Here is a 25,519-nt window from a genome sequence, read left to right as displayed (position 1 = left end):
CGCTCACCGTCTCCGAGGCTAGGTCTGGGGGCTCTTCAACTGCAGTTGCGAGAGGGCTGGTTTTTCACTCGTCGCCCACGCCCTTCTAATCCAGTTTCTACCTTTCAGCGCCTGGCGGTGTTGGCTCTGTCTCTCTTCCCGCTTTTCTGTATTTGGCTTGCCTAAGGGGACGCAAAACCCTGGTCCTTGTCCCAGTGCCCCCATCTCCGTCGCATCCCCAGTACCAGGAAAATCAAGATAAACGGGGGATGAGGAGTGGTTTGCGATTAAAAAAAAAAGTGCTTACAGGCAACAATGTAGGCAATCATGAGCCCCCTGAAAGGAGAGAGTAAAGAAGACTTTGCGTTCTGCGACGGCGGCTCAGAAAAGTCCTCCATATGTCCGCCGTAGCAACTCCGACCAGTGGAAACTAACGGTTATGAATGGAGTCGCTAGGAAGGCACGGACAACCGCAAAACAGCTGAAGGACGTTTGCAAGGTCAGGCCTCTGAACCTGTTGATTTAGCTGTGGCGAGAACTTAGAAGAAAGTAGGTTGCTTCTGACTTAAAGAGCCTGCTCCCTCCCCACCCCATTCCTTTCTCTTTTCCAGCCCAATTTAGCGCCCCTCCCCCACTTTACTTTTCCTCTCTCCATCTTTCTCAAAAATTTTCCGTCCTCAATCTCTTCACTGCTCGTTTTGTTTTCCATTTTTTGGATCTATTTCCTGTATTTTCAGTTTTTGTCACCTACATAGCGCCCAACTGGCGATAAAGTAAACAAAACAAAAAACTGTGTTCCCTGGGGTCAAAAATTATTGCAGGTTACACAGGGTTAAAGTACAGTTTGATTTTTTTTTTAAATCACAATTGAAAAGATTAAAAAGAATGAAGTTACAATGAGTTTGAGTGTAACAACAGGCTTTTGTTTCACAAGATGAATCTTATTGGTTCGTGATGAACTGTCAACATTCAGTTTTAAAGTAGTCTTAGATCTCTAGCTTTTAAGCTGTAAGAGAAATGCAGACGCACATACCTAATTGCAATGCTAGAGTGATGGGAAGGAAATGTGCATAAATTTTCGTCCCCCTAAGGTTCCAGACTGTGTAGTTAGATTTGTAGCATCTTCTCAGTTTGCATTCCCTCTGTGAGTATTACCTACCATTTACACCCCATGGCTCTGGAGCCAGGCTGCCTGGATTGAAATCCTAACTCCATCCGTGGCCAAGTATCTGACTCCTAAAGCAAGCGAATTAACCCTCTCCATGAAGTGATAAAAATAGTACCTGTTGTGCTTATTAGAAGAGATCATCTCTGTAAGATGATTAGCCCAGTGGCACAGAAAAAGTGCTGGATAAGTGTAACTGTGATAAATCTAGGGACAATCTGAATTAAGAGTTAATAAAAATTAACAGTAGCCTCTATGATTTTAGTGCATGTGTTTTATTTTGAGACTGCCACTATAATTGCCACAAGAATTTTGCTAAAATGAATAACCACACTTCAAAGAAGTTGGATCACACAAACATTGCAAGAAAAAAACCAAACACTTCTCCCGTGACCCAATTACTTCAAAATACATTTCCTTTCAATGTTCCTTTCTGATTTGTTTCACATCTGTGCATGTATTTAAATTGTGAAATAATACAGATTAAATTTTGTATTCTGATTTTCTTTCCATATAACTTTTTTTAATGTTTCTCACATAGTCTTCAAATTATCACTTTAACTCACGTGGTATATATGTATATATATGTACATATGTATATAGAACCTTTTTTTAAATGTTTATTTTTGAGAGAAAGAGAGAGAGAGAGATACAGAGTGTGAGTGGGGGAGGGGCAGACAGGGAGGGAGACACAGAATCCAAAGCAGGCTCCAGGCTCTGAGCTGTCAGCATAGAGCCGGTCAAGGAGCTTGAACCCATAAACTGTGAGATCATGACCTGAGCTGAAGTCAGGTGCTTAAGGGACTGAGCCATCCAGGTGCCCCTGTATATATAACCTTGTAATGACAGCTATTACAGTTATTTTGCCCTGTAAAGCCTCAATTTGGTCTTTGAATAATGAAGTTTACTTTTTACATTAATTCCAGAATTGGACTATTGGTAGATTTATATGCTTGTCATGACGTAAGAGTGGTTTAAGGGCCTTGGTGATAAGTCATGTCATTAGCTATCTGTAGATACAACCTAAACGTGAGACATTTCAAGCCGTTAAGCGATCTCTAAGCAACAGCATGGTGACGTGCCACACATCCATAGATAAGGCCAGTAAGGAGAAAAAGAATCTAATTGGATGTAGGCCATTTATTATACTTCTGAGACAGCAAAAGCAAGATCAGCATGATTATCAGTTCCCTGCCTCCCTAGGCCCACGGGACATCCCTAGTCCCAGAGATCACTAACCATAGGTGTCATGAGTGATGGGGTCACTGCATTGACAAGCCAGCTTTAAACTTCAGCTGAGCAGTTTCATAGACTTACACAGAAACCTGCAGCTATATATAACCTAAGGTGGTGAGCAGAGAGGGCAGGGGGCAAGGTGAAAAGCATTAGTCTCCACTAAAACTAGGGAAATGGAAGAGAAACACCTTTTTTAAAAATTTTTTTAATGTTTATTTTTGAGAGAGAGAGTGGGGGAGGGGCAGAGAGAGAGGGAGACAGAGTCCGAAGCAGGCTCCAGGCTCTGAGCTGTCAGCACAGACCCTGATGCAGGGCTCAAACTCACGATCCATGAGATCATGACCTGAACTGAAGTCATACATTTAACCAGCGGAGCCACCCAGGCGCCCCGAAGAGAAACACCTTTGTGGGAGTCTTCCACAAGATAGGGACCCTCGCTGCAGAAGGGTTCTCAGGCATTCTGCCCCTGCAGTCAAGCCTTGCCTACATGGCTAGATGGAGACATGCAAGGTTGTCAGGGGGCCTTGGAGCAGAGCTGTCCTATTCAAAAAGAGATATTTGAAAGATCTTAAATGGTCAAAGAGCTGTCTGGGATGTTCTTTTTTTTTTTTTTTTTTTTTTAATAGATTCTATTTATTAGAGTTTTGTTTTATTTTTTGAGGTTTTCTTTTTTTTTTTTTTAAAGTAACCTCTGCACCCAATGTGGAGCTCAAACTCACAACTCCAAGATCTAGAGTCACACGCTCCACTGACTGAGCCAGCCAGGTACCCTTGTTTTGTTTTCTTTTTAAGGGCAGAGGCCTAATGTGATAGGAATCTAGGCTTTAGATTTTCTATAGGTCCTAAAGAGCCAGCACCAGTAATTTTGGAAATAAAGTGTCTGTATGATACAAAATAAGCTACAGGTAACTATTCACAATGTACCATAGATATACATAAACATAAACCTGTAATTTTAGACTTTTTTAAAGTAGACATTTATATTGGGGTGCCTGCGTGGCTCAGTGGTTAAGCGTCTGACTTCGGCTCAGGTCATGATCTCATGGTTCGTGAGTTCGAGCCCCACGTCGGGCTCTGTGCTGACAGCTGGGAGCCTGGAGCCTGCTTCAGATTCTGTGTCTCCCTCTCTCTCTGTGTCTCAGCTGGGCTGGGTGCTAAAAGGCCTCCCAGAGAGGTGCCGGTTCAACCAAGACCTGGAGGAAGTGGAGGACTGAGCAGGGGAAGAGTGGGGGAAGGTTAAGGCCCTGAGGCAGGAGTGTGCTTGACCTGTTAGAACGGGGAAAGAGACCCAAGCAGCAGGGGGAGCCCTGGGAAGGAAGGTGAGAATGACAGGAGAGGAGAGAAGTGGCTCTAGGCTTGTAGCCCACACTAAAGATAATTCTTACCCTGAAGGCTTCCTGGAGGAGGAGGTGCGAGTCTTGAAAGAGGGCCTGGCCAGTTAAGAAGATGGGGAAGAGCATTCCAGACAGTGGGGTGGTAGCTAGCTATGGGCCTGGATAGCTGGGGGTGGGATGTGCATGTGAGGAAGGACAGCAGTGAAAGATGAGGTCGAACAGGTCAGTAGGACCTGAATAATCCTGGACCACCACATACACTATGCAGAGGCTATTCTAAAAGGAGAGTTAGCAGGCGCCTGAGTGGCTCAGTTGGGTGAGCATCCGACTTTGGCTCAGGCCATAATCTTGCGCCTCTGTCCCCCTCTCTCTCTGCCCCTCCCCTGCTTACGTGCTCTCTCTCAAAAAATAAAAAACATTTTAAAATATAATAAAAATAAATAAAAGAGTTACCATTTTGCTTCAGACAATAGATCTCAGCCCTGCTGTGTCACTCCTGGTGCTTGCACCCCACAGCCTTTTTAACATAATCTCTGGTGGCAGGAATCAGGCATTAGGTTTGTGTCTGTGGTTTGTCTTCCAGATTAAATGCTCAGCCACAATTAAGAAGTGCTCATCTTGATAAATACTACGCAAAGTGACCTAAAGAGTCATTGCAATCCCTATCAAAATCCCAATGGGCGTTTTTGTTGCATTTAAAAAAATCCTAGGGGCGCCTGAGTGGCTCAGTCTGTTAAGCATCTGACTTCAGCTCAGGTCACGATCTCATGGTTCATCAGTTCGAGTCCCGCGTTGGGCTCTGTGCTTACAGCTCAGAGCCTGGAGTCTGCTTTGGATTCTGTGTCTCCCTCTCTCTCTGCCACTCCCCTGCTCATGCTCTCTCTCTCTCGAAAATAAATAAACATTAAAAAAAATTTTTTTTAAATCCTAAAATTCATATCAGATCTCACAGAACCCCTGAACAGCCAAAGCAGTCTTGGGAAATGAAGAACAAAATTGGAGGGCTCACACTTTCAGATATTAACAACTAACTACAAAACTACAGTAATGAAAACAGTATGGTGTTGGTATAAAGACAGACTTCTACATCAATGGAACAGAGAGCCCAGAAATAAACTCTCACATAAATGGTCAATTAACTTTTGACAAGGAGGCCAAGACCCTTTAATGGGGAAAGAGCTATTTTTTCAACAAACGGTGCTGGGAAAACTGGATATCCACATGCATATGAATGAAGTTGGACCCTTACTTATACCTCATGAAAAATTAAACTCAAAGTGGATCAAAGATCCAAACTTATGAGCCAAAACCATAAAACTCATAAAACATAGGGGAAAATCTTTGTGACATTGCATTTGGCAGTGATATCTTGTATCTGACAACAAAAGCACAGGCAACAAAAGAAAAAAATAGATCAATTGGTTCTTCATCAGAATTAACGTTGTGCATCGAAAGACACCATCAAGAGAGTGAAAAGCCACAGGGGAAGATATTTTTGCAAATTATATCTGATAAGGGACTAATATTCAGAATATATAAAGAACAACAACTCAATCACAAAAAGCAAAAACAAACAAACAAAAAACCATGGGGTCCCTGGCTTGCTCAGTTGGTAGAGCATGCAACTCTTGATCTTGGGGTTGTGAGTTAGTCTCCCAAAAAGCCAACTCAAAAATGGGCAAAGGACTTGAAAAAGACATTTCTCCAAGGAAGATATACTAATGTCCGATAAGCACATAAAAAGATGCTCAACATCCTTAATCATTAGGGTAATGCAAATCAAAACCATGATGAGATACCACTTCACATCCATGAGGGTGGCTATTATTAAAGGAACAGAGGGGCGCTTGGTTGGCTCTGTCAGTTAGGCATCCAACTTTGGCTCAAGTCATGATCTCATAGTTCATGGGTTCAAGTCCCATTTTGGGCTCTGTGCAGACAGCTCAGAGCCTGGACCCTCCTTTGGATTCTGTGTCTCTGTCTCTCTCTGCCCCTGCCCGGCTTGCACTCTGTCTTTCTCTCAAGAAATAAAATAAACATTAAAAAAAAAAGCAGAAAATAACCAGTGTTGGTGAGGGATACTGTGAAATCAGAACCCTACTACATCACCAGTTGGAATGTAAAATGATGCAGCTGCTGTGGAATACAGTTTGTCAATTCCTCTAAAAGTTAAAATGTAGAATGATGATATAACCCAGCAATTCCACTCCTACGATATACCCAAAAGAATTGAAAGCAGGGACTGAACAGATACTAGTATGACAATGGCCATAGTTGCTTTATCCACAAGAGCCAAAAGGTAGAAACAATTTAGATGTCCATCAACGAATGAGTGAATGTCATATTTACATATAATGGAATATTATTCAGCCATAAAAAGGAATAAAATACTGACACCTGCTACAACATGGATGAACTTGAAAAACATTATGCTAAGTGAAATAAGCCAGTTGCAAAAGGACAAACATTGTGCAATTATGCTGTATAAAGTCCCCAGACTAGGCAAATTCATAGATTAAAAGGTAGAAGAGAGGTTACCAAGGCTGGGGGGAAGGGGAGGAGAAGGTGTTTAATGGGCACAGAGTTTCTATTTAGGAGGATGAAAAAATATTGGAAATACTGGCGATGGTTAACACAGCATTATGAATGTACTTAATACCACTCTAAATACTATTTTTTCACTCATTTTTCTTTACTATTCCTTTTTTATCTCATTTTCATTTTTTCTTTACTTTTTTCTCATTTCTTCCTTTTAATTTTTTTCTCATCTTTTCCTTTTATTTAGTTTGTTAGTGTTCAGTTTTGTTTATTTGTATGCTCATCTAGCATTGTGTTTTGATTCCATTACAAAGATCAGCTGATCAGGTGGACTCTGGAATTTTCCTTTGAGGTGACGTGGGCCAAGCTTCTCACCAACTTCTCCCAATTTTAAGTTGGCCTTGGGATACCTTGACTCCAAAGTCAACAGTAAGTCCAACATGCCCCTGGGCCTCTCTGCTGTCTCTGCTGATGAGGATCCATATGGCCAGCCACCAGTTCTCAAGACCATCATCAAGGGTTAACTTGGCCAAGCTGAAGTTGGCTCGATGCATCCTGCCTTAGGAAAGAGGTAGTCATTAAAATCATTGACAAGACTTAGCAGAACTCCTCCAAACTCAAGAGACTATCCTGTGAATAAGAATCAGGAAGGCCGTGAACCATCCCAAAACAATTATTTGAAGTGATGCAGACTCTGCCTTGTCCTGGAATACTCTAGTGAAAGAGAGGAACTTGAGTTCCTACTGGCTCACGGCAGTCTGCAAGAAAAGAAGGCCACAGGCAAATTCCATCAGATAATGTCTGTGGGGTATGGTCACCAGGAGTGTGTTGTCCGTAGATTTAAAGGCATGTTCTTGGATGCTGACATGGTAAGTTTGAAGACTTTGGCTTCAGTCACAATTCACCTTTGGCGAAAAGCTGGGTGCCTCCTTTGGCAACCCCCTCTCCGTGCTGTCCCAGAACTCCTCCAGGGTCAGATAAGATGGAACCGTGGTGGGTGTGTGGAATCTGAGGGTGTTCTGTAGACACTGGTCAGCGGACCCCTGCCTCCAAGGAGTACTCAGTGGAATATACCATATCCCCTTTTACACATGCAGGAAATGTGAAAAACTGCTCAAGAAATCTCTCATTGTCAGTCTCAGCAAGAGAGCACTTTAGAGCCCAAGATCTATGGATGAATACAGGTCATGGAGACGAACTAAAAAACCCTTATGTGGAGCCACTCCCTGACTACAAGGAAGCCTGGCTGAGTTGATCGTGCCCGGAGTCACACAGGGAAGAGATCAAGACTCGCTGATGGGCCGTAAGCACAAGGAAGCAATGACCTCCTGTTTGCTCCTGAGTTACGAGGGAGCCGAGCTGGAGGGCCATGTCGTGGCCCAGAAACCCCAGGCTTCGGCTGAGCTAACCAACAGCAGCATGCTTTTCTCGTCTCACCAGGTACAGCGTGGAGTCTGCAACACGGAGCGAGGTAGCCGTGAGCTGGCTGTTCTCACCTCTGATTCCTGCTCTAAGAGCGCTCAGCAGAGCAACACAGAACATGGGCCACCTGACAATGGTCAGGTGTCAGGGTAGAAGTTCCACCAGTCCCCCACCCTGCCTGGAGAGGAAGAGACCACCCTCACCTTCAGAAGCAGTGGCCCCTCCACCAGCACAAATCAACTTCTGAGTTCCCTGCTTTGGAAGGAGGCTGGCCTCGGCCAGGCCTCCATGCAGAAGGGCAGAGACAGCCTCACCCTGCCAGAGTCTGGGGCCTCCACAGCCTGTGCTCCCCTCCACACTCCACCTCTGCACCCCAGTCTCCCAACAAGGCCGCACCCGCAGGGACCCAAGTGCCACGGCCCAGTCAGGCCTCAGGGCTGTGCCCCCCAGACCTCTCAGGTGCCCCAGCCCAGCACAGACTCCCAATTGTGTCCCTTTGGCCACTTCTTCTGTCCACACATCAGAAGCAGTGGCAAAGCCACAGAGGGAACCAATTTCCTCCGGGGTGTGGCCGAAGGAAACCCGATCTACCTTGGCAACTTCCCACAGATGAGCCATTCCCGAGGCAGGGGGCGGCAGGGGACCACTGAGAACTTCTTCAGCCGGTTCAGGTTCAAGTTTATACTGAGACATCTGTGTTTCAGGTTTGCCAGAAGGAACCGGAAAGCAAACACTGATAGCAAACACTGAGACACTCAGACCTCACAGACTGAGAGCAGGAACAGTGATAAAGGAGAACTGTGGGGAGGCCAAGCAATGCTCATTACACTTGACATGGGGTAGAAAGAACGTGAACTTCATGCAGCCCAGTGAGAAGGTGCAGGAGACCGGCCAGGGGCTGCACACAAAGAGTGGCCAGTAGGAGCCGAGGAAGAAGTTTGCCCCGCTGTGTGTGCAGCGTACTCCAGCCAAGGGGATTTTGCACGGTGGATAGAAGGGTCTACGCGGTCACAGCCATCTTTCAGTGGAGTTCCACTTAAGTGGACAGCAGCACCTCTGCGGCATTCAAGAGCATTGCTTCCAAAACCACGGCAGCTTAACCTTTAAAAGGCTGCCAGGAGCCTCCAGGGAGACAAGGGGCGGGGCGGCCACCGGCACCCCTACCCGGGCAAGACTGCGGAGGCCCTGTGGCCTTCTTTGTGCCGGAGCCGCCAAAGCTCTGCAGCGCTTGGCCCGCGGTTCTCGTGTGCTCATGGGGGAGGCCAGTTGGTGTTTCCACAGGGCAGTTTGGCAAGGCGTCAGAACCCTTAATGGGTTCTTCTGGGAAAAATCTCCCGGGTGACTTTCACCGAGGGCCTCACTAGCATTAGCGCGAAGTCTGCTGCCAAAAATAGTTTGGAGTTTATCATAAGAAAACTCGGCTGCCCCTGATATATGCACGCTTAATGCCGCTTGTGTTTTCGGATGCTCGTTCTGGCTGCGAGTTGGGGGATGGGTGGGGTAAGCATTAGACTCCCTTGTGCTTGGACAGTGGCTTTAACCTCAGGGACTGGAAGTGAAGGAGGCAGCAAGCAGAAAATCAGCCTGAGTGTCATTGGCTGCTGTGCGACCTTCTCTCATTTGTAATTTTCTTCATTCTGCACAATTTATTCCAGAACGCAGAGACAGGAGGATGCTTTCCCAGCTCGTTTTATGTGCCGGCATAATGCTGATACAGGAAAACAAAACAAAACAAAACAAGACAGTATGAGGAAGGGAAGTTACAAAATAAAGATGGATGAAAAATCCCTCAAAATATAACTCACAGTCCAGTCATGTATTTAAAAAAAGAGAAACATTTCATCAAGTTCAAAATTAATAAGGAATGCAAGGTTGGTTTAACAATCGAAAATCAATTCATGTAAGCTCTCTTGAAAAGATTAAAGGGGAAATATATGATCATCCCAATCCCAACAGAGACATTAAAAAAAGCTTTTGATGAAATTCTACATCCATTTATGAAAACAAGTTTTGCCAAACTACAAATAGGAAGAAACCTCCTTAACCTACTAAAACATGTATATCCATCAAAATAAGCCAGCTGCAGCGAACATATCACATTTGATGGTGAAACACTGAACACATTACCTTTAAGGAACCATATACTATTCCTAGCCATTATTATACTCAGGTCCTGGCTAGTGCAGAAAGGCAAGGAAAAGAAAGATTTGAGGAATGCAAAGGACTAAGTAAAACTATCATCATTCATAGACCATTGTTTGATAAATAGAAAACCCCAAATCGTTTTCTGAAAAGTAATTAAAACTTAAGAGATCTATCAAGGCTGCTGGATAAAGAGTCAATAGACAACAATCAATTCCCTTTCTCTGTACCAGTTACAAAAGGATGAACAATGCAAATTTTTTAAAGACTCCATCTATAACGTAATAAAAAAATTATAAAGATACTTAGAAATAAATCCCCTTAAGGGGCTCCTGGGTGTCTCAGTCAGTTAGGCATCAGACTCTTGATCTCAGCACAGGTATTGATCTCAGGATGGTGTGTTCAAGCCCCGAGTTGGGCTCTGCGCTGGGCATGAAGACTACTTAAAAAAAAAAAAAATACATATAAGATGTGTGAGACCTTTAATGGAGAAAATTGGAAAACTCTCTGAAAACATTACAGAAAAATAATTGAAAAAGATATGAGTCATGAATAGTGAAACTGTCACAAAAATATCTGCTTCTCCTCCCCCACCCAACTGATGTAGCTTTTCAATGCAATTCTAAGAAAAATTCAAGAATTTTCTTTTGTGGTACATGACTCATGGATGTTAGAGTTTAGAGGGAGGAGCAAAGTGCCAGAACAACGTTTTGTGAGGATGAACAAAATAGGTAGGATTTAATGATTAAGACAGTTTGACATGAGTGGAGGGATAAACAAAGGGAGAGTCCAAAAACCGATTATATAATTGCACCTTGTGTTTTCTTTTTTTATTTTATTTTATTTAAAAAATTTTTAAATGTTTTTATTTATTTTTGAGAGAGAGAGAGAGAGACAGAGTGTGAGCAGGGGAGACACAGAATTGGAAGCAGGCTCCAGGCTCCGAGCTGTCAGCACAGAGCCCAATGCCGGATTCGAACTCACAAACCATGAGATCATGACCTGAGTCAAATTTGGATGCTTAATGGACTGAGCCACCCAGGTGCGCCACACCTGGTGTTTTCTTAAACACACTCTAATCAGCCTTTGTCCCCCACCACTGCACTGAAACTTCTCTCTCCAGGTTGTCAGTGATCTTGACAATGACCAAGATCCAATCGATAACTCTCAGTCCTCCTCCGCCCTGACATGCTTTCTCACTTGATGTGCTTTCTGGACACCACATTCTCTTGGTTTTTCTCTTACTCAATGACCACTTCTTCTCTGTCTCCTACACTCATTCTTCCTCTCCTTTCCAAGCTCTTAATGTTGCGATTTTCCATGGCTTAGTCTTCAATCCTCTTTCTTCATCTATATACACTCAGTTTCTAGAGTCACCCAGTCTGAGGGTTCTAAATACTATCTCTCTGTTCATGAGTACCACATTAATGTACCCCGCCCAAACTAGACTTGATATCCAACTGCCTATTTGACATCTCACTTGGATGTCTGATATCTCAAAACTCACATGTCCAGAACTAAACTTCTGATCTTTGCTCCCCGCCAAACCTACTCCACCAGTGGGCCTCCCAGTGACTCAGGTCAACACTCTTGGAACTATTCCAACTCCTCTCTTTCCTTCACATCCCATGTAGAATCTTTGAGGGACTACTGTTGACTTTACCTTCAAAATATATCCAGAATCTGAGATACTTCTCACTACTACCACCTGAGTTTGAGACACCCTGTAAGTTCTTCCCTGGATTATAATTATGGTAAAGATTCTGCTTCCAACCTTGTTTCCCTGCAATCTATTTTCAACACAGCAACAAGAGTGATCCCTTTAAAAAGTAGTGGTATCTTGGCAGATCGCACTCAAAACTCTTCAATGGTTCTGTTTCACTCCCATTTAACCCCAAATGCCTTTGTGCAAGGTCTTGTCCGGTTTCCATCTTCTATTCCCTGGCCTCTTCTGCTCCTCTGCTCTGGCCACACTGGCTCCCTGGTGTTCTTCACACCTGCCAGGGAAGCTCTCTCTTGAGGGTCTCTGTATTGGATGCAGCTCTTAGGGGGTCTTCCTGATCAGCTCTTTCACCTCCTTCAAGCTTTTACTCAAATGCCATCTTCTCAAAGAGACCTGCCCTGTGTCCCCTACTTACCATTGCAGGTTACCTCTTCCACCCCACATACCCACGACTGCCCATCTCAGCAATCAGAAAGAATGAAACCTTGCCATTTGCAACAAGGCGGATGCTGAGTGAAGTAAGGCAGTCAGAGGAAGAGAAGTATCATATGATTTCACTCATATGTGGAATTTGAGAAACAAAACAGATGAACATAGGGGAAGGGAAGGAAAAATAAGATAAACACAGAGAGGGAGGCAAAGCATAAGGGACTCTTAAATACAGAGAACAAACTGAGGGTTGCTGGAGGGGTTTGGGGTGGGGGGTTGGGCTACATGGGGGATGGGCATCAAGGAGGGCATTTGTTGGGATGAGCACTGGGTGTTATATGTAAGTGATAAATCACTAAATTCTACTCCTGACATCATTATTACATTATATGTTAATTAACTTGGATTCAAATTAAAAAAAAAAAAAAAGACTTACCATCTCTTTTGCTCTTTTTAAAAATTGCACTTATCAGGGCATCTGGGTGGCTGAGTTGGTTGAACGTTCGACTCTTTATTTCAGCTCAGGTCATGATCTCCTGGTTCCTGAGATTGAGCCCCATGTCGGGCTCTGTGCTGAGAGCACTGAGCCTGCTTGGGATTTTGTCTCTCCCTCTCATGCTCTCGCTCTCTCACTCTGAAAAATAAATAAATAAACTTAAAAAAATTTTTTTTAATTGCACTTATAATCTAAAATCTTTTAATAGACTATAGAATTCACTTATTATATATGGTATTGTCTGCAATGCCCTACCAGAATGTAATGCAAGGATGGGGATTCTTGTTTGTTCTGTTGACTAATGTCTTTCAAGAACCTAAAACAGTGCCTTGCTCATAGTGGGCACTCAGTAACTATTTGAATGAATGAATGAGGAAGATAGGATATAATGGAATCAAGGGAGTCACAAAGGTAAGGATAATGTTCTATTTATTTAAAAAAAATCTTTAATGTCCACTTATTTATTTTGAGAGAGAGAGAGGGCATGAGTGGGGAGGGGCAGAGAGAGAGAGGGAGAGAGAGAGAATCCCACACAGGCTCTGCACTGCCAGCGCAGAGCCTGGAGTAGGGCTCTAACTCATGAGCTGTGAGATCATGCCTGAGCCGAAGTCAGTTTAACCAACTGAGCCACCCAGGCACCCTGGTAATGTTCTATTTCTTAAACTGGTGGTAGTTTCATAAATGTGCCCTTTATTTTTAAAATTTTACATATATATGAGTGTATGTATGTATATTGATCTGTAATCAATATTTAACAATATAGTAAAAAAAAAAAAAAAGAACTTGATTGTCCAAATTGATTCACTTCCTAAGGGCTCCAGAAAGCTGGGTTTTCACTGTACCTAGTATATTATTATCACTGGACAGAGACATCAATATATCCATTGTCTTTTCTTTCTTTTTGTTCCTTGGAACAAGGCACCATGGCTCTAGCCTCTGGTCAGAGGAGGGCAACTCAAGAGAACATGCTTTGAAAAGAGTTCTTAACATTAGATAATAAAACAGCACAGTGTACCTTCCCTTTCCCCTTTTCCTGATTTTTTAAAAATGTTTATTTTTGAGAGAGAGACAGAGACAGAGATAGAGCGCAAGTGGGGGAGGGGCAGAGGGAGAAGGAGACACAGAATCCCAAGCAGGCTCAGCCTGGGAGCTGTCAGCACAGAGCCCCACGCAGGGCTCGAACCCACGAACCTCAAGATCATGACCCAGAGGAGTCAGAGGCCCTTCTTTTCCTGATTTCTTATAATGACTATAATGCCCAAATGTCTCAGCTACAGGTTCACACGGATACTGGCCCTCACCCCGTATTTCCCTACTGGAACACTTGAGGGCTTCCCCAGCTGAGAAAGCACTCACTGTCCTGAAGCTGCCTTTTGCCTTTGTACCCCACAGTGCATGTCCCATCACCTGGAAATTTAAAAACTAAAAACCAAAAAAAAGCCTGGCCAGTGCGTTTTGTTAACATTAGCTTTTTGTCTTTTACTTGGAAATTCATTGATTACACCATGAAAAAATTTTCAAGGAGAAAATTTAAAAACCAAGGGATTTACACGAAAAAGACAAGCAAATATTTTTTTTAAATGTAGTTTTATGCAAAAACAAGCTAAAATGAAAAAAAAAAAAAACAAGCTAAAATGTTTTAGGGCCTATCTTTCCCATCTCTTGAATGGTTATATGTTGTATTGTTAGACGTTTCAAGTCAGTAACTTTCTAAATCCTGAATTTGTCAGTTTTTCGGGGCACCTGGCTCCATGAAAGTTTTTTTTTTTTTTAATACTGTTTATTATTTTTTTTTAATGTTTATTTGAGACAGAAAGAGACAGAGCATGAACGGGGGAGGGTCAGAGAGAGGGAGACACAGAATCAGAAGCAGGCTCCAGGCTCTGAGCCATCAGCCCAGAGCCCCATGCGGGGCTTGAACTCACGGACCGCGAGACCGTGACCTGAGTTGAAGTTGGACGCTTAACCGACTGAGCCACCCAGGCGCCCAATACTGTTTATTTTTGAGAGAGATAGAGTGCTAGCAGGGAAGTGGCAGAGAGAGGGAGACACAGAATCCAAAGCAGGCTCCAGGCTCCAAGCTTCAGCACAGAGCCGGATCCGGGGCTTGAACTCACGAACAGTGAGATCATGACCTGATCTGAAGTTGGACACCCAACCAACGGAGTCATCCACGAAAGTTTCTTTTAAATGAAGAGTTGGAGGTAGTGGTGGGCGGGGGAGGTGGGGTACCTGGGGCTCCGTGGGTTAAGCCTCTGACTCAATTTCAGCTCAAGTCATTATCTCACGGTTTGTGGGACAGAGCGCCTCCCGCCCCGCTTGGAGCATGGAGTCAGGTTGGGATTCTTTCTCTCCCCCTCTGTCCCTTCCCCACTTGTGCTCTGTCTCAAAAATAAACATTTAAAAATATATAAAAACATAAATGAAGAGTGGAAAATTAACTCCTCATATCACCAGAAAATGCTGTTCCAGTTCTTTGAACAATTAATCCAATGTGAATCACAACCTCATTCTGTGTATCTGTAGAGCTGCGGTGACATTGGATTTGTTCCCCTGGCGAAAGGGCTCAAATTGAATACGCACGTGGTTTTGTGCCTTTGCCCTGAGAACTAGTTAGGGTGGTTGCAGCACGTGTTCAGAACGTATTTTTGCTTTTTAAAGAGAAGACGCCTTTTTCATTGCCGATGAACTGCACCTAGAGGTGGGAGAGGAGACGTGAGAGGTCTCAATATACTGCCTACAGTCCAGGTTTCTCGGTTTACGAGGGGGCGGAGGTATACATATATACACAAAAAGGAATCCCCGCTGATTTCCGTGCCCTGCAGAGACCTCTCTGGATTTCCTGAATACGGTCTCTTGAGAAAGAATTGGGGAGCGAGCCAAGAGCTGAGAGGAACTCATTTAAATTCCCAGCTCTTTCTCTTTCCAGTTCCAAGCTGCACCCTCGCTCGCAACTAACTACCCTTGCGAGAGGCTGGAGAGCCGGACCGCTGCCTCCTACACGGCAGGTGCGGCTCACAGCTCAGCCCCGCCCCCAGAACCAATGGCCAATGGGAACCATCCAATGGGAGCTGGCGGGCGGAGGCGCGCTGCTATTTAAGGAGTCGCGGGGCGGGGTCTGGGTGAGTGTGCGTCGGGAGTGTGGCTGCGGTTGGGTTTTGTGACCATGTCTCTGCAGGTAAGTCGAAGGCCGTGAGGGAGGGTTTACTCCCCTCCCCCCCCCCCCCCCCCCCCGAGGGAATCGCTGCAGTGGCGCGTGTGGCAAGCGTGACGCTCCTGGCCGGCGGGCCGCTCGGACCTGGAACTTGGGACAGTAGCTGCCTGCAGTCCTCTTGCCCCCGTTTCCTCCCCTTCCCTCATCCCCGCTCCCGCCCGCCCCGAATTGTCCTTTGTGACCCCGAGGACACTCCCACCTGCTTCGCGAGCGTCCACTTAGGACAGTGGGGACCGCACCGGTGCCATCTATGGATGGCGAGCCGGGGCTCCCTATGGCAACGCTTGTGAACCCCGGGGATTGGTTAAACGCCAAGTAGGCTCACGTTCCCGGGAGGGCAGACACCGAGTTGCTCCGGGAGGACCAGGCGGCCCTGCCCCTCCAGTTCTTCCCATCTGAGAAATGGAGGCGAGGGCGGCTGGGGTCCCACCCGCACCGCCTCGCTCCTTGGTACAGCCAGGGGCCTCTCTCAGGCAAAAGTTGTTTTGGGCAGCAGAGAGCTGTAAAACTACAGTAAAAAATACTGTTTTGCTGATATGCGAAAAAAGTATATGTTCAGGGTGGGAACTTTGGGGAAAGAGAACAAATGTAAATAAAGGCCATCAGGAGTTCCTTCACCCAGGTGACAACCACTGCTAACACGATGGATTCGTTTCTAGTATGTGTGAAAAATGTGTATGTGTATATATATGCCTGTACGTGCTTGTACATACAGGTGCATGTATACATAGATACATGTGCATGGTATAAGTGTGCATATACACACACTGATTCGATTATACTCTTATGTGTATACAGTTTTGTTCCTGTACCTATCACTGTATTATGAGCCCCCTTCCAAGCCCCTCTCCGTCCTTCGGGTGCTGACCCCTCGGGCTTGGGCTAAGCGCCATGTCCTCTGGGAAGGCTTCTTCCACGCCCGCTGACACTCTGTCCTCTGTGTCCCCAGAGTGCCTGCAGCTCCACCACTATAGCAAGTATCACGTGATCACTGTTGACTTGCTCATCTCCCACTGGAGCCCGAGCTCCTTGGGCGCCGGCTGCCCTGTTTCGTCCCCATGTGCCTGGCAAAGGCCTGGCGCATCATAGGTGTTCAGTACGTGCGTTAAGTAGTATGATCCAAGTGATGAGCTCTGGCTGGGCAGAGTCAACAGAATGAAATCAAGAATATGTGCTTTCTTAATGGCATTTAATCTTAACACCTTCCCCCTGAGGTTAATAGTATCATTTGGGGGGGGGGGGTGGAGTCTGAATCACAAGAACTTTGTTGCTAGCATAGAGTCCCATGGCATTGTCTCTCAAAGCTAGAATTCAAACCCCAGATCCTGGTGTGAGGCCAGTGCTCTTCCCACTTGAGCTCCTCATGGTTGCACCGGGAAGGGCCCCATAGAGAGGGTACATGGGAGCCACACCATGGAGCAGGAATGTATCAAGTTGTGGCACCACAAAATGGCACGCTGGATGGAAAGAATGACCTTGGTCCCTGCTCTGGAATGGGCTTCTCTACCCTGGAAGGGAGAAGAAAGGGGGATCCTTGAAGTTGTGTGTGAAACTGTGTCAGGGGCTGACCTCTTGTAAAGAGGGCCAAGCGTTTCATTAGGTTATCAAATGGTTCCATGTTCCCCCACATTATGAGGAACGCTTTTCCAGAAGTTCCTTCCTGGAAGGCAGGGACCTAGCATGGTTGTTGAGAATCCTTAGAATTCTCCTCAAGGCTTGGCTTGCCGAGGGGAATTGGGTTTCTGTCACTGGGAAAGGGCATAAGACCTTACAGCAAGCAAATCTGGAGGCAAAGATCCCTATGCCTCTGAATAGCCCTGCCCGGCCCTTAGGAAGCCGTGGGCACTTATGGAGCATTTTCATTTTGTCCTGATTATAGACACAAGAGGGGCACACTGTAGAACATTTGGAGAGTATAGAAAGTGGTAAAACACCAGAAAACTTACCAATAATCAGAGGCAATTACTGTTTGCATATTTTAGTGTACTTCTTGCTGGTCTTTATTTTTTCTACATGGCTTACAAAGCTGACTGTATAAAGACAATTTGGTATTATTTGTTAAATCAACATATTTTTCATTGTGAATAAGTTTTCTCTAGAATTAGGTTGTTTTTTTTCCCCACAAAGAGACTTAAAATAATAATGGTAGCCTTTGTTAAACACTCACCATGTCCCAGGCACTATTTAAAATATTTTATATGTGTTGGGACGCCTAAGTGACTCAGTTGGTTAAGCGTCCAACTCTTGACTTTCTCTCAGGTCATGATCTCATGGTTCATGAGTTTGAGCCCCACGTCGGCTCTGCACTGACAGTGTGTGGCCTACTTGGGATTCTCTCTCTCCTCTCCACAAACCCCCCCACCCCAAATAAATAAATAAACTTAAATAGCTATTTTACATGTGTTAACCTGATTAATCTTGCCAACAACCTTGTGGATATGTGGTATTATTGTCCCATATTCTGGCTGAGAAAACAGACACAGGTTAAATAACTTCCAAGGACACATAGCTCTTAAGAGATGAAGCTGAGATTCTAATTGGGGCAGTCTGGCTCTGGAGCCAGTGTTTTGTTTTTGTTTTTGTTTTTGTTTTTTGAGAGAGAGAGTGCAAATGAGCAGTAGAGGGAGAGAGAATCCTAAGCAGGCCCTGTGTTCAGCACAGAGCCTGATGTGGGGCCTGATCTTACGACCCTGAGATCATGACCTGAGCCAAAATCGAGAGTCAGGTACTCAACTGACTGAGCCAGCCAGGCACCCCTAAAGCCTGTGTTCTTAACCATGACATTGTTTAAAGCAGTTGGCAACTTCCTAGAAAGAAACTCAGAAAGAGAAGGCAGGGTGTATGACCCTTGTCACATGCACCCATGCTTCTTAGACCCTTGTAGGGATTAATTAGGAGGCTGGGCCATTTTCCAGGTTATTTAGGTTGGAGAACCCAGTCTCTCTGATTTACAAGTGATTTTTGTTCATGACAAAACAACTGTCCTAGTTGTGCTACTGTTCTGCCTTTGGCACTGGAGGAAACTTTATCCAGCACCTCTGCTGAGATCACTGAGGTTCTGACATTACATTGGGGCTATCCACTTTCTGTACTGGGACTTTGGATATTTGGATCAAAGGCAGCTCTGCATTGGAGAAAGAAAATGGGGGTGGGGGTGGAATGCCTTCTTGAGCTTTTCTTGTTTGATACCCAGGCCGGTGACATTTCCTGCTTATTCCTGATTTATTTTTTTAACGTTTATTTATTTTTGAGACAGGGAGAGACAGAGCATGAACAGGGGAGGGTCAGAGAGAGGGAGACACAGAATCTGAAACAGGCTCCAGGCTCTGAGCTGTCAGCACAGAGCCCGACACGGGGCTAGAATTCAAGGACTGTGAGATCATGACCCGAGCCGAAGTCGGCTGCTCAACCGACTGAGCCACCCAGGCGCCCCTGCTTATCCCTGATTTAAATAACACAAGGTAAAATAACGTTTATTTATTTTTTTTAAAGAATAGAAAAATTCTATTAAGGAAAATAGTTACCAAAGCCCTTTTTAGAGAAATAAAGAGGTTATAAGACAAGGAATAAAGCTAAGAGCACATAGGGGCCTCCTGGCTGGCTCAGTCTGTGGTGTGGGCAGCTCTCGATCTCAGGGTCATGGGTTCGAGTCCCACACTGGGGGCAGAGATTACTTAAGTAAAATATAAAACAAAATCTTTTTAAAAATACTGGGAGCCCATAGACATTCCTCTGTGCAGAATATGTCAACGGGGAGCTGCCGGCCAGCCTGACGATCTTTGGGAGTTGGGCAAAGAGGAACTAGGTGGTGAACGCTCTAGACAAAGACTGGTTGGTAGCAAAGCTATTGCAAACGGCAAAGGGTGGATTTAGGAAGGAGAGGGGGAAGTGTCCATGAGGGGGATCAACAAAGCTGCACTAAGTGTAATGTTGTTTTTTTTGTTTGTTTGTTTGTTTGTTTTTTTAAACATTTATTTATTTTTGAGACAGAGACAGAGCATGAACGGGGAAGGGTCAGGGAGAGGGAGACACAGAATCTGAAACAGGCTCCAGGCTCTGAGCGGTCAGCACAGAGCCCGACGCGGGGCTCGAACTCACGGACGCGAGATCGTGACCTGAGCCAAAGTCAGACGCTTAACCGACTGAGCCACCCAGGCGCCCCTGTAATGTTGTTTTTAAAAAGTTATATTTGTATGCTTTAAACTTACAAGAAATGTGGGTTGAAATTTCTCTTGATAGATTTTTTTTGCCACCTTTTGACCACATTCATCCATTTCCCCCACCCTTCATCCCCACCTGTGGTAACTGCCAATCTGTCCTCCTTTTCCCTAAGTTTAGTGACCTTAGATTCCACATACAAGTGAGGTCCTTTAGTATTTGTTGGTCTCTGTCTGACTTCACCTCACATAATGCCCTCAGGGCCCATCCTTGTTGCTGCTCATGGCAGGATCTCCTTCCCTTTTATGGCTGAATGATATTCCAGGATGTGTGTGTATGTGTCTGTATAATATTTTCCTTATCCATTCATCCATCATTGTGATGAGGGACCATAAGGCAAGCTGAGGGTCAAGCACAAGCTAGCACAACCCACCCCCCCTTGCCACCCCAGGTGGGATATGTGTGACATTCCTCAGACACTCCTGGCTGCCCAAGAACAAAGGAAAGGACAGAAAATAAATGGTTAGACTGATAGAGTCTCCCTCAATTTACAAATATCTTAGTAGTAATATCACAAGAAAAAGGCAATCTTATCAGTAGCCTAAAGTCCAGGAACTGCCTACTTTCCTAATGTTAATGCTTTGCTAGAGGGAAACACAACTTTAGCTTGACAATAGCTAGGCCTCCGGTAATCTATGAGTCTTCTTTAGCATCTGGAAATCCCTTTGCTGCCAGCTCAGAGCCTGGAGCCTGCTTCTGGATTCTGTGTCTCCCTCTTTCTCTGCCCCTCCCCTGTTCGCACTTGTCTGCCTCTCGAAAAAAAATAAACATTAAAAAAAAAAAAAAAAAACACTTGCTCTTGACTTTACCTCCCCCATCTCCATAGTGTATAACCAGTCACTGTTCAACACCCCAGTGCTGCTCTTTCTGCCCACAGGTCCCGTCCCCGTGCTTTAATAACAATCACCCTTTTGCACCTCTTCAAGAATTCTTTCTCTGCCATTGGTTCTGAACCCCCTCCATCACCCCAAAACCTCATTGATAGGGCACTCAACTTGTACTTTCCAAGTCTTGACTCTTGTTAAAAACAAAAACCAAAACCACTGGGCGTGACCGTGGGGGTGCCAGCATCGCTGTGAGACAGGGGCTTTGCTTCCGCCCAGAGGTAGAATTACTGGATCACGTGGGAGCTGGATTTTTAATTTGTTGTTTTCCACTGTGGCTGCACCAGTTTATGTTCCCAGCCATAGCGCGGGAGGGTTCCCTTTTCTCCAAGGTCTCACCAACACTTATTTCTTGTCTTTTGATTTTAACCATCCTAATAAGAGTGAGGTCATATCTCATAGTGGCTTTGATGTGCATTTCCTGGTGATGAGTGATGTTGAGCACCTTTCCATGTGTCTGTTGGCCATCTCTATGTCTTATTTATTTTTTCTTAATTTCTAAAGGATTTATTGGATTTTTTCAGAAAAATTCTCTAAACTACATAACTAAGTTCTACACACACAAGCTCTCATTCTTCATTTAGCCTTGATTTTCTTAGTTTTCATGTTTCTGATCATCTGCCATCTTTTTTTTGTTATTATCTTCATTTTATTTATTTATTTTTAACTTATTTATTTAAATTCAAGTTAATTAACGTAATTTTTTTCATCCACTGTCTTTTAAGCCATTTGGCATTTTGTTTTTTCCACTTGGCATTTTGTTTTTTCTGCGTTCCCCAAGCATTATTCAGCAACTGGGCTGCAGCCCTTCTCACTGGTAACCTCTTCTTTTCAAGAGACAGGCACTTATTTACAATAGTTCTGTTGGTTCTGGGACCATATGAAGAATTCTGTCTAAAGGCTTTCCCTGCTTGTTGTCTTGAATCTCTCAGATCCTGATCTTTCAGCCTTAGAGCAAGTAGCTTTCATTCTAGACTGTACTTTTTATACTTTCTCTTCAGCTTTCTTGGAATCGTTTCTTTTTTTGTATTTTTTGTTTTTCTTCTGCAAATGAGCTTCTTTCAACTTTCCTGATGACTTCTTTATGTTGTCTGGCCAGCTGTAGTTAACTTGTCTAGAATGTTATCTGGGAGGGGTTTTCTTTTTCTTTTTCTTTTTGCCTTCCTCTGAAGCCCTTTATCAGTGCGCACCACCGACGCCCCATCTGAAGCCCAACCACCGCTCCTCTTCTCAGCCTTCCCCAAAAGGGAGCTCCACTTGCTACCCTGCTGCTGGGCTGCGCCTCCTTCTCCTCCCCCAGGGGGTGCTCCGCTTCCCCTACCATCCCACCCCCCACCCCCAGGTGATGCCCTGCTTCTCGGTCCTCCCCCAGAGGGTGCTCTGTGCTCCACCTCCTACGCTGGGCAGGCTGGCTCTCCACCCACATCACTAGTGACGAGGTGCGAGAGGATCTGTGCAGCGTCGGACCCTCTCCATTTGCCTTCCTTTCCCATTTTGTTTAATTGATTTTTTTAAAGCTATCGAGTGGTATGAGTTCTTTATATTTTTTAAATATTAAGCACTTTTTATTTTATTTCATTTTTGCATTGTTTATTTTTTAATTTTTTTTCAATATATGAAATTTATTGTCAAATTGGTTTCCATACAACACCCAGTGCTCATCCCAAAAGGTGCCCTCCTCAATACCCATCACCCACCCTCCCCTCCCTCCCACCCCCCCATCAATCCTCAGTTTGTTCTCAGTTTTTAAGAGTCTCTTATGCTTTGGCTCTCTTCCACTCAAGCCTCTTTTTTTTTTTTTTCCTTCCCCTCCCCCATGGGTTTCTGTTAAGTTTCTCAGGATCCACATAAGAGTGAAACCATATGGTATCTGTCTTTCTCTGTATGGCTTATTTCACTTAGCATCACACTCTTCAGTTCCATCCACGTTGCTACAAAGGGCCAGATTTCATTCTTTCTCATTGCCACATAGTACTCCATTGTGTATATAAACCACAATTTCTTTATCCATTCATCAGTTGATAGACATTTAGGCTCTTTCCATAATTTGTCTATTGTTGAGAGTGCTGCTATAAACATTGGGGTATGAGTGCCCCTATGCATCAGTACTCCTGTATCCCTTGGGTAAATTCCTAGCAGTGCTACTACTGGGTCATAGGGTAGGTCTATTTTTAATTTTTTGAGGAACCTCCACATTGTTTTCCAGAGTGGCTGTACCAATTTGCATTCCCACCAACAGTATTAAGCACTTTTTAAAGATACATGATTTGCAAATATTTTTTCCCATTCCATAGGTTGCCTTTTCATTTTGTTGATGCTTTTCTTTACCTTGTAGAAACTTTTCAGTGTGATGGAGTCTCATGTCTTTATTTTTGTTTTAGTTGCCCTTGCTTCTGGTGTCAGATCCGATCATTGCCGAGACCAGTGTCTGCCCCCTATATTTTCTATCTAGGAGTTTTATGGTCTAAACCAAAGGTCTTACTTGACCTTACTTTAAATCCACTTTGGGTTGTGCATAGTGTCAGATAGTGGTCCAGTTTCATTCTTCTGTATGTGGCAGTCAAGTGGTCCCAGCACCATTTGGTGAGGAGAGTGACCTTTCCCCCATTCTACATTCTTGGCTCTTTGTCAAAAATTAATTGACCATATATGCATGCTTTTATTTCTGGGCTCTCTGTTCTGTTTCATTGATCTGTTTGTTTTTAGGCCAGTACCATACTGTTTTGATTACTGTAGCTTTGTAATATACAGTAGTTGCAAGTCAGGAAGTGTGATGACTCCAGCTTTGTTTTTCTTTCTCAAGGTTGCTTTGACTGTTCTATACAAACTTTAAGGTTGTTTTTTTTTCTATGTAAACTGTGCCATTAGAATGTTGATAGGGATTGGCTTCGACAAATCTGTAGATTGCTTTAGGTGGTAGGGACATTTAAACAAAATTATTTCTTCCAATTCATGAGTATAGAATAGCTTTCCATTTATTTGTGTCTTCTTCAGTTTTTAGAATTTTCAGTATTAAGAATTTTTAGTATTGGGGCGCCTGGGTGGCTCAGTCAGTTAGGCATCCAACTTTGGCACAGGTCATGACCTCAGGATTTGTGAGTTCGAGCTCCACATTGGGCTCTGAGCTGACAACTTGGAGGCTGGAGCCTGCTTCAGATTCTGTGTCTCTCTCTGTCCGTTCCCTGATTATGCATGCGCGCGCGCTCTCTCTCTCTCTCTCTCTCTCTCAAAAATAAATAAATAAACATTTAAAAAAAGAATGCTCATAATTAAGAATTTTATATAGTTGTCCCTATCTTATCTGTGTATCAGGTACCAGGAGAGGTATCTGTAAACGATAGTTCTGGTGGAGCCAGACTGTAATGGTTCCAATTCTGTTTGAAAGCTTCCTCTTTCTTTTTGAGTTCCCGGTGTTTGGTGGTAAATGCCCCCGAGACAGATGGGCCTGCCGAAAGTTAGTGAATGCACCACGCACCTTTTTTTCCTTTTGTTCTAGGCTGATTTTGATAGGATCACCGAAGATGTGAAGAAGATGAAAACAAGGCCAAATGACGGAGAACTGAAAGAACTCTATGGGCTCTACAAACAATCTGTAGTTGGCGACATTAATATTGGTATTTCATATATATGTATATGTATATATATGTTAATATTTTTTAAATAATACATTTAAAAATAATGATAAGTTTCATTTGAACAATGTTTGTTAGAAGTATAGAGTAAAACATAACGTTGAAAATGTATCTGTCCTTCTTTTGGCAGAGTGTCCAGGAATATTAGATTTAAAAGGCAAGGCTAAATGGGAAGCATGGAACCTCCAAAAAGGTTGTTAATTCTTTAATAAGTGAAATAAACTTTCTTAATTGCCCGATACATCAGTGAGATAATCTGTTTTGTCTTTCTAGGGTTATCGAAGGAAGATGCCATGAGTGCATACATTGCTAAAGCAAAAGAGCTGATAGAAAAATACGGAATTTAAAATTCAGCTATGAGAAAGTTTTTCTTTTGAAACCTTCATAATGGTATCATGACCTAACATCTGGATAAGAAATGCACTGTTAACTCTACAGTGTCGTGAATATTTTTGCCATTAACATGAATTGTAATCCTTAATTAGTGGTACACTGAGACTGTGTTATGTAATGAAATTTTACTTGCCTAAACCAGATGATTGTAAAAGTTCTTTAAAAAATTTTTTTTTGCTCTGGTAGTATGTGCACAAAAACATTAACAATTTTTTTTTTTTTTTTGGCTTACCAGTTTTTCTATAGAGAGTTAACATTATTGGTGTATAATCAAAACAGTTTATTAAGAACGAGTAACAAGGTTTTTCCTTTGTTGCACTGTGTAGCTTTGGGATTCTCACTGACCTGGGGCCTTCGTCAACCATAGACATCTGTAGTTCTTGTCCTTACTCTGTAATTCTTTACTAGGTGACTGAGGCAAATTATGTAACCTCGCTAATCAGCCTCCTCTATAGAGTAGGGGGAAAATCAGTCTCACAGTGTTATAAAAACTGAATGAGGAACTGTAATTATCATACTTTAAAGCACACGTTATGAAAAGCCTAACAACAAATAAGCTAAAAATTTTAAAAAGAAACTTATGAGTCGATGGCTATTCAAAGAAAGAAAAGAGCTACCAACTATTTTTTCTCTAAATTTCTACATTTAAGACAAACCAAAAAATCAAATGTAGTGTCTAGTGATAATAAACCTACAACTACTCCGCCTCTTAAG

At 43.8% G+C, this 25,519-nt stretch overlaps 1 protein-coding gene across 4 annotated transcripts; it reads left to right on the top strand.

The window, feature by feature from the left end:
• Window positions 1–52: 52 nt before the first annotated feature.
• Window positions 53–24,941, top strand: ACBD7 (acyl-CoA binding domain containing 7). Of its 4 annotated transcripts, none has more exons than XM_042948364.1 (4): window positions 53–478; window positions 24,277–24,394; window positions 24,543–24,605; window positions 24,686–24,941. In XM_042948364.1, the coding sequence occupies exons 1-4, from the start codon at window positions 419–421 to the stop codon at window positions 24,757–24,759; spliced, it is 315 nt and encodes a 104-aa protein (XP_042804298.1). In that variant the 5' UTR covers window positions 53–418; the 3' UTR covers window positions 24,760–24,941. The 4 variants fall into 4 exon arrangements, with proteins under 4 accessions (XP_042804298.1, XP_042804300.1, XP_042804299.1 ...); XM_042948365.1 differs by lacking the exon at window positions 53–478 and adding an exon at window positions 15,603–15,642; XM_042948367.1 differs by lacking the exon at window positions 53–478 and adding an exon at window positions 19,065–19,139.
• Window positions 24,942–25,519: the final 578 nt, after the last annotated feature.

Source organism: Panthera leo, chromosome B4, assembly GCF_018350215.1.
Source record: "Panthera leo isolate Ple1 chromosome B4, P.leo_Ple1_pat1.1, whole genome shotgun sequence".
In the NCBI taxonomy this organism is placed as follows: domain Eukaryota; kingdom Metazoa; phylum Chordata; class Mammalia; order Carnivora; family Felidae; genus Panthera; species Panthera leo.
Note: the sequence above shows the minus strand (reverse complement) of the source record. Positions and strands in the feature narration are given on the sequence as shown.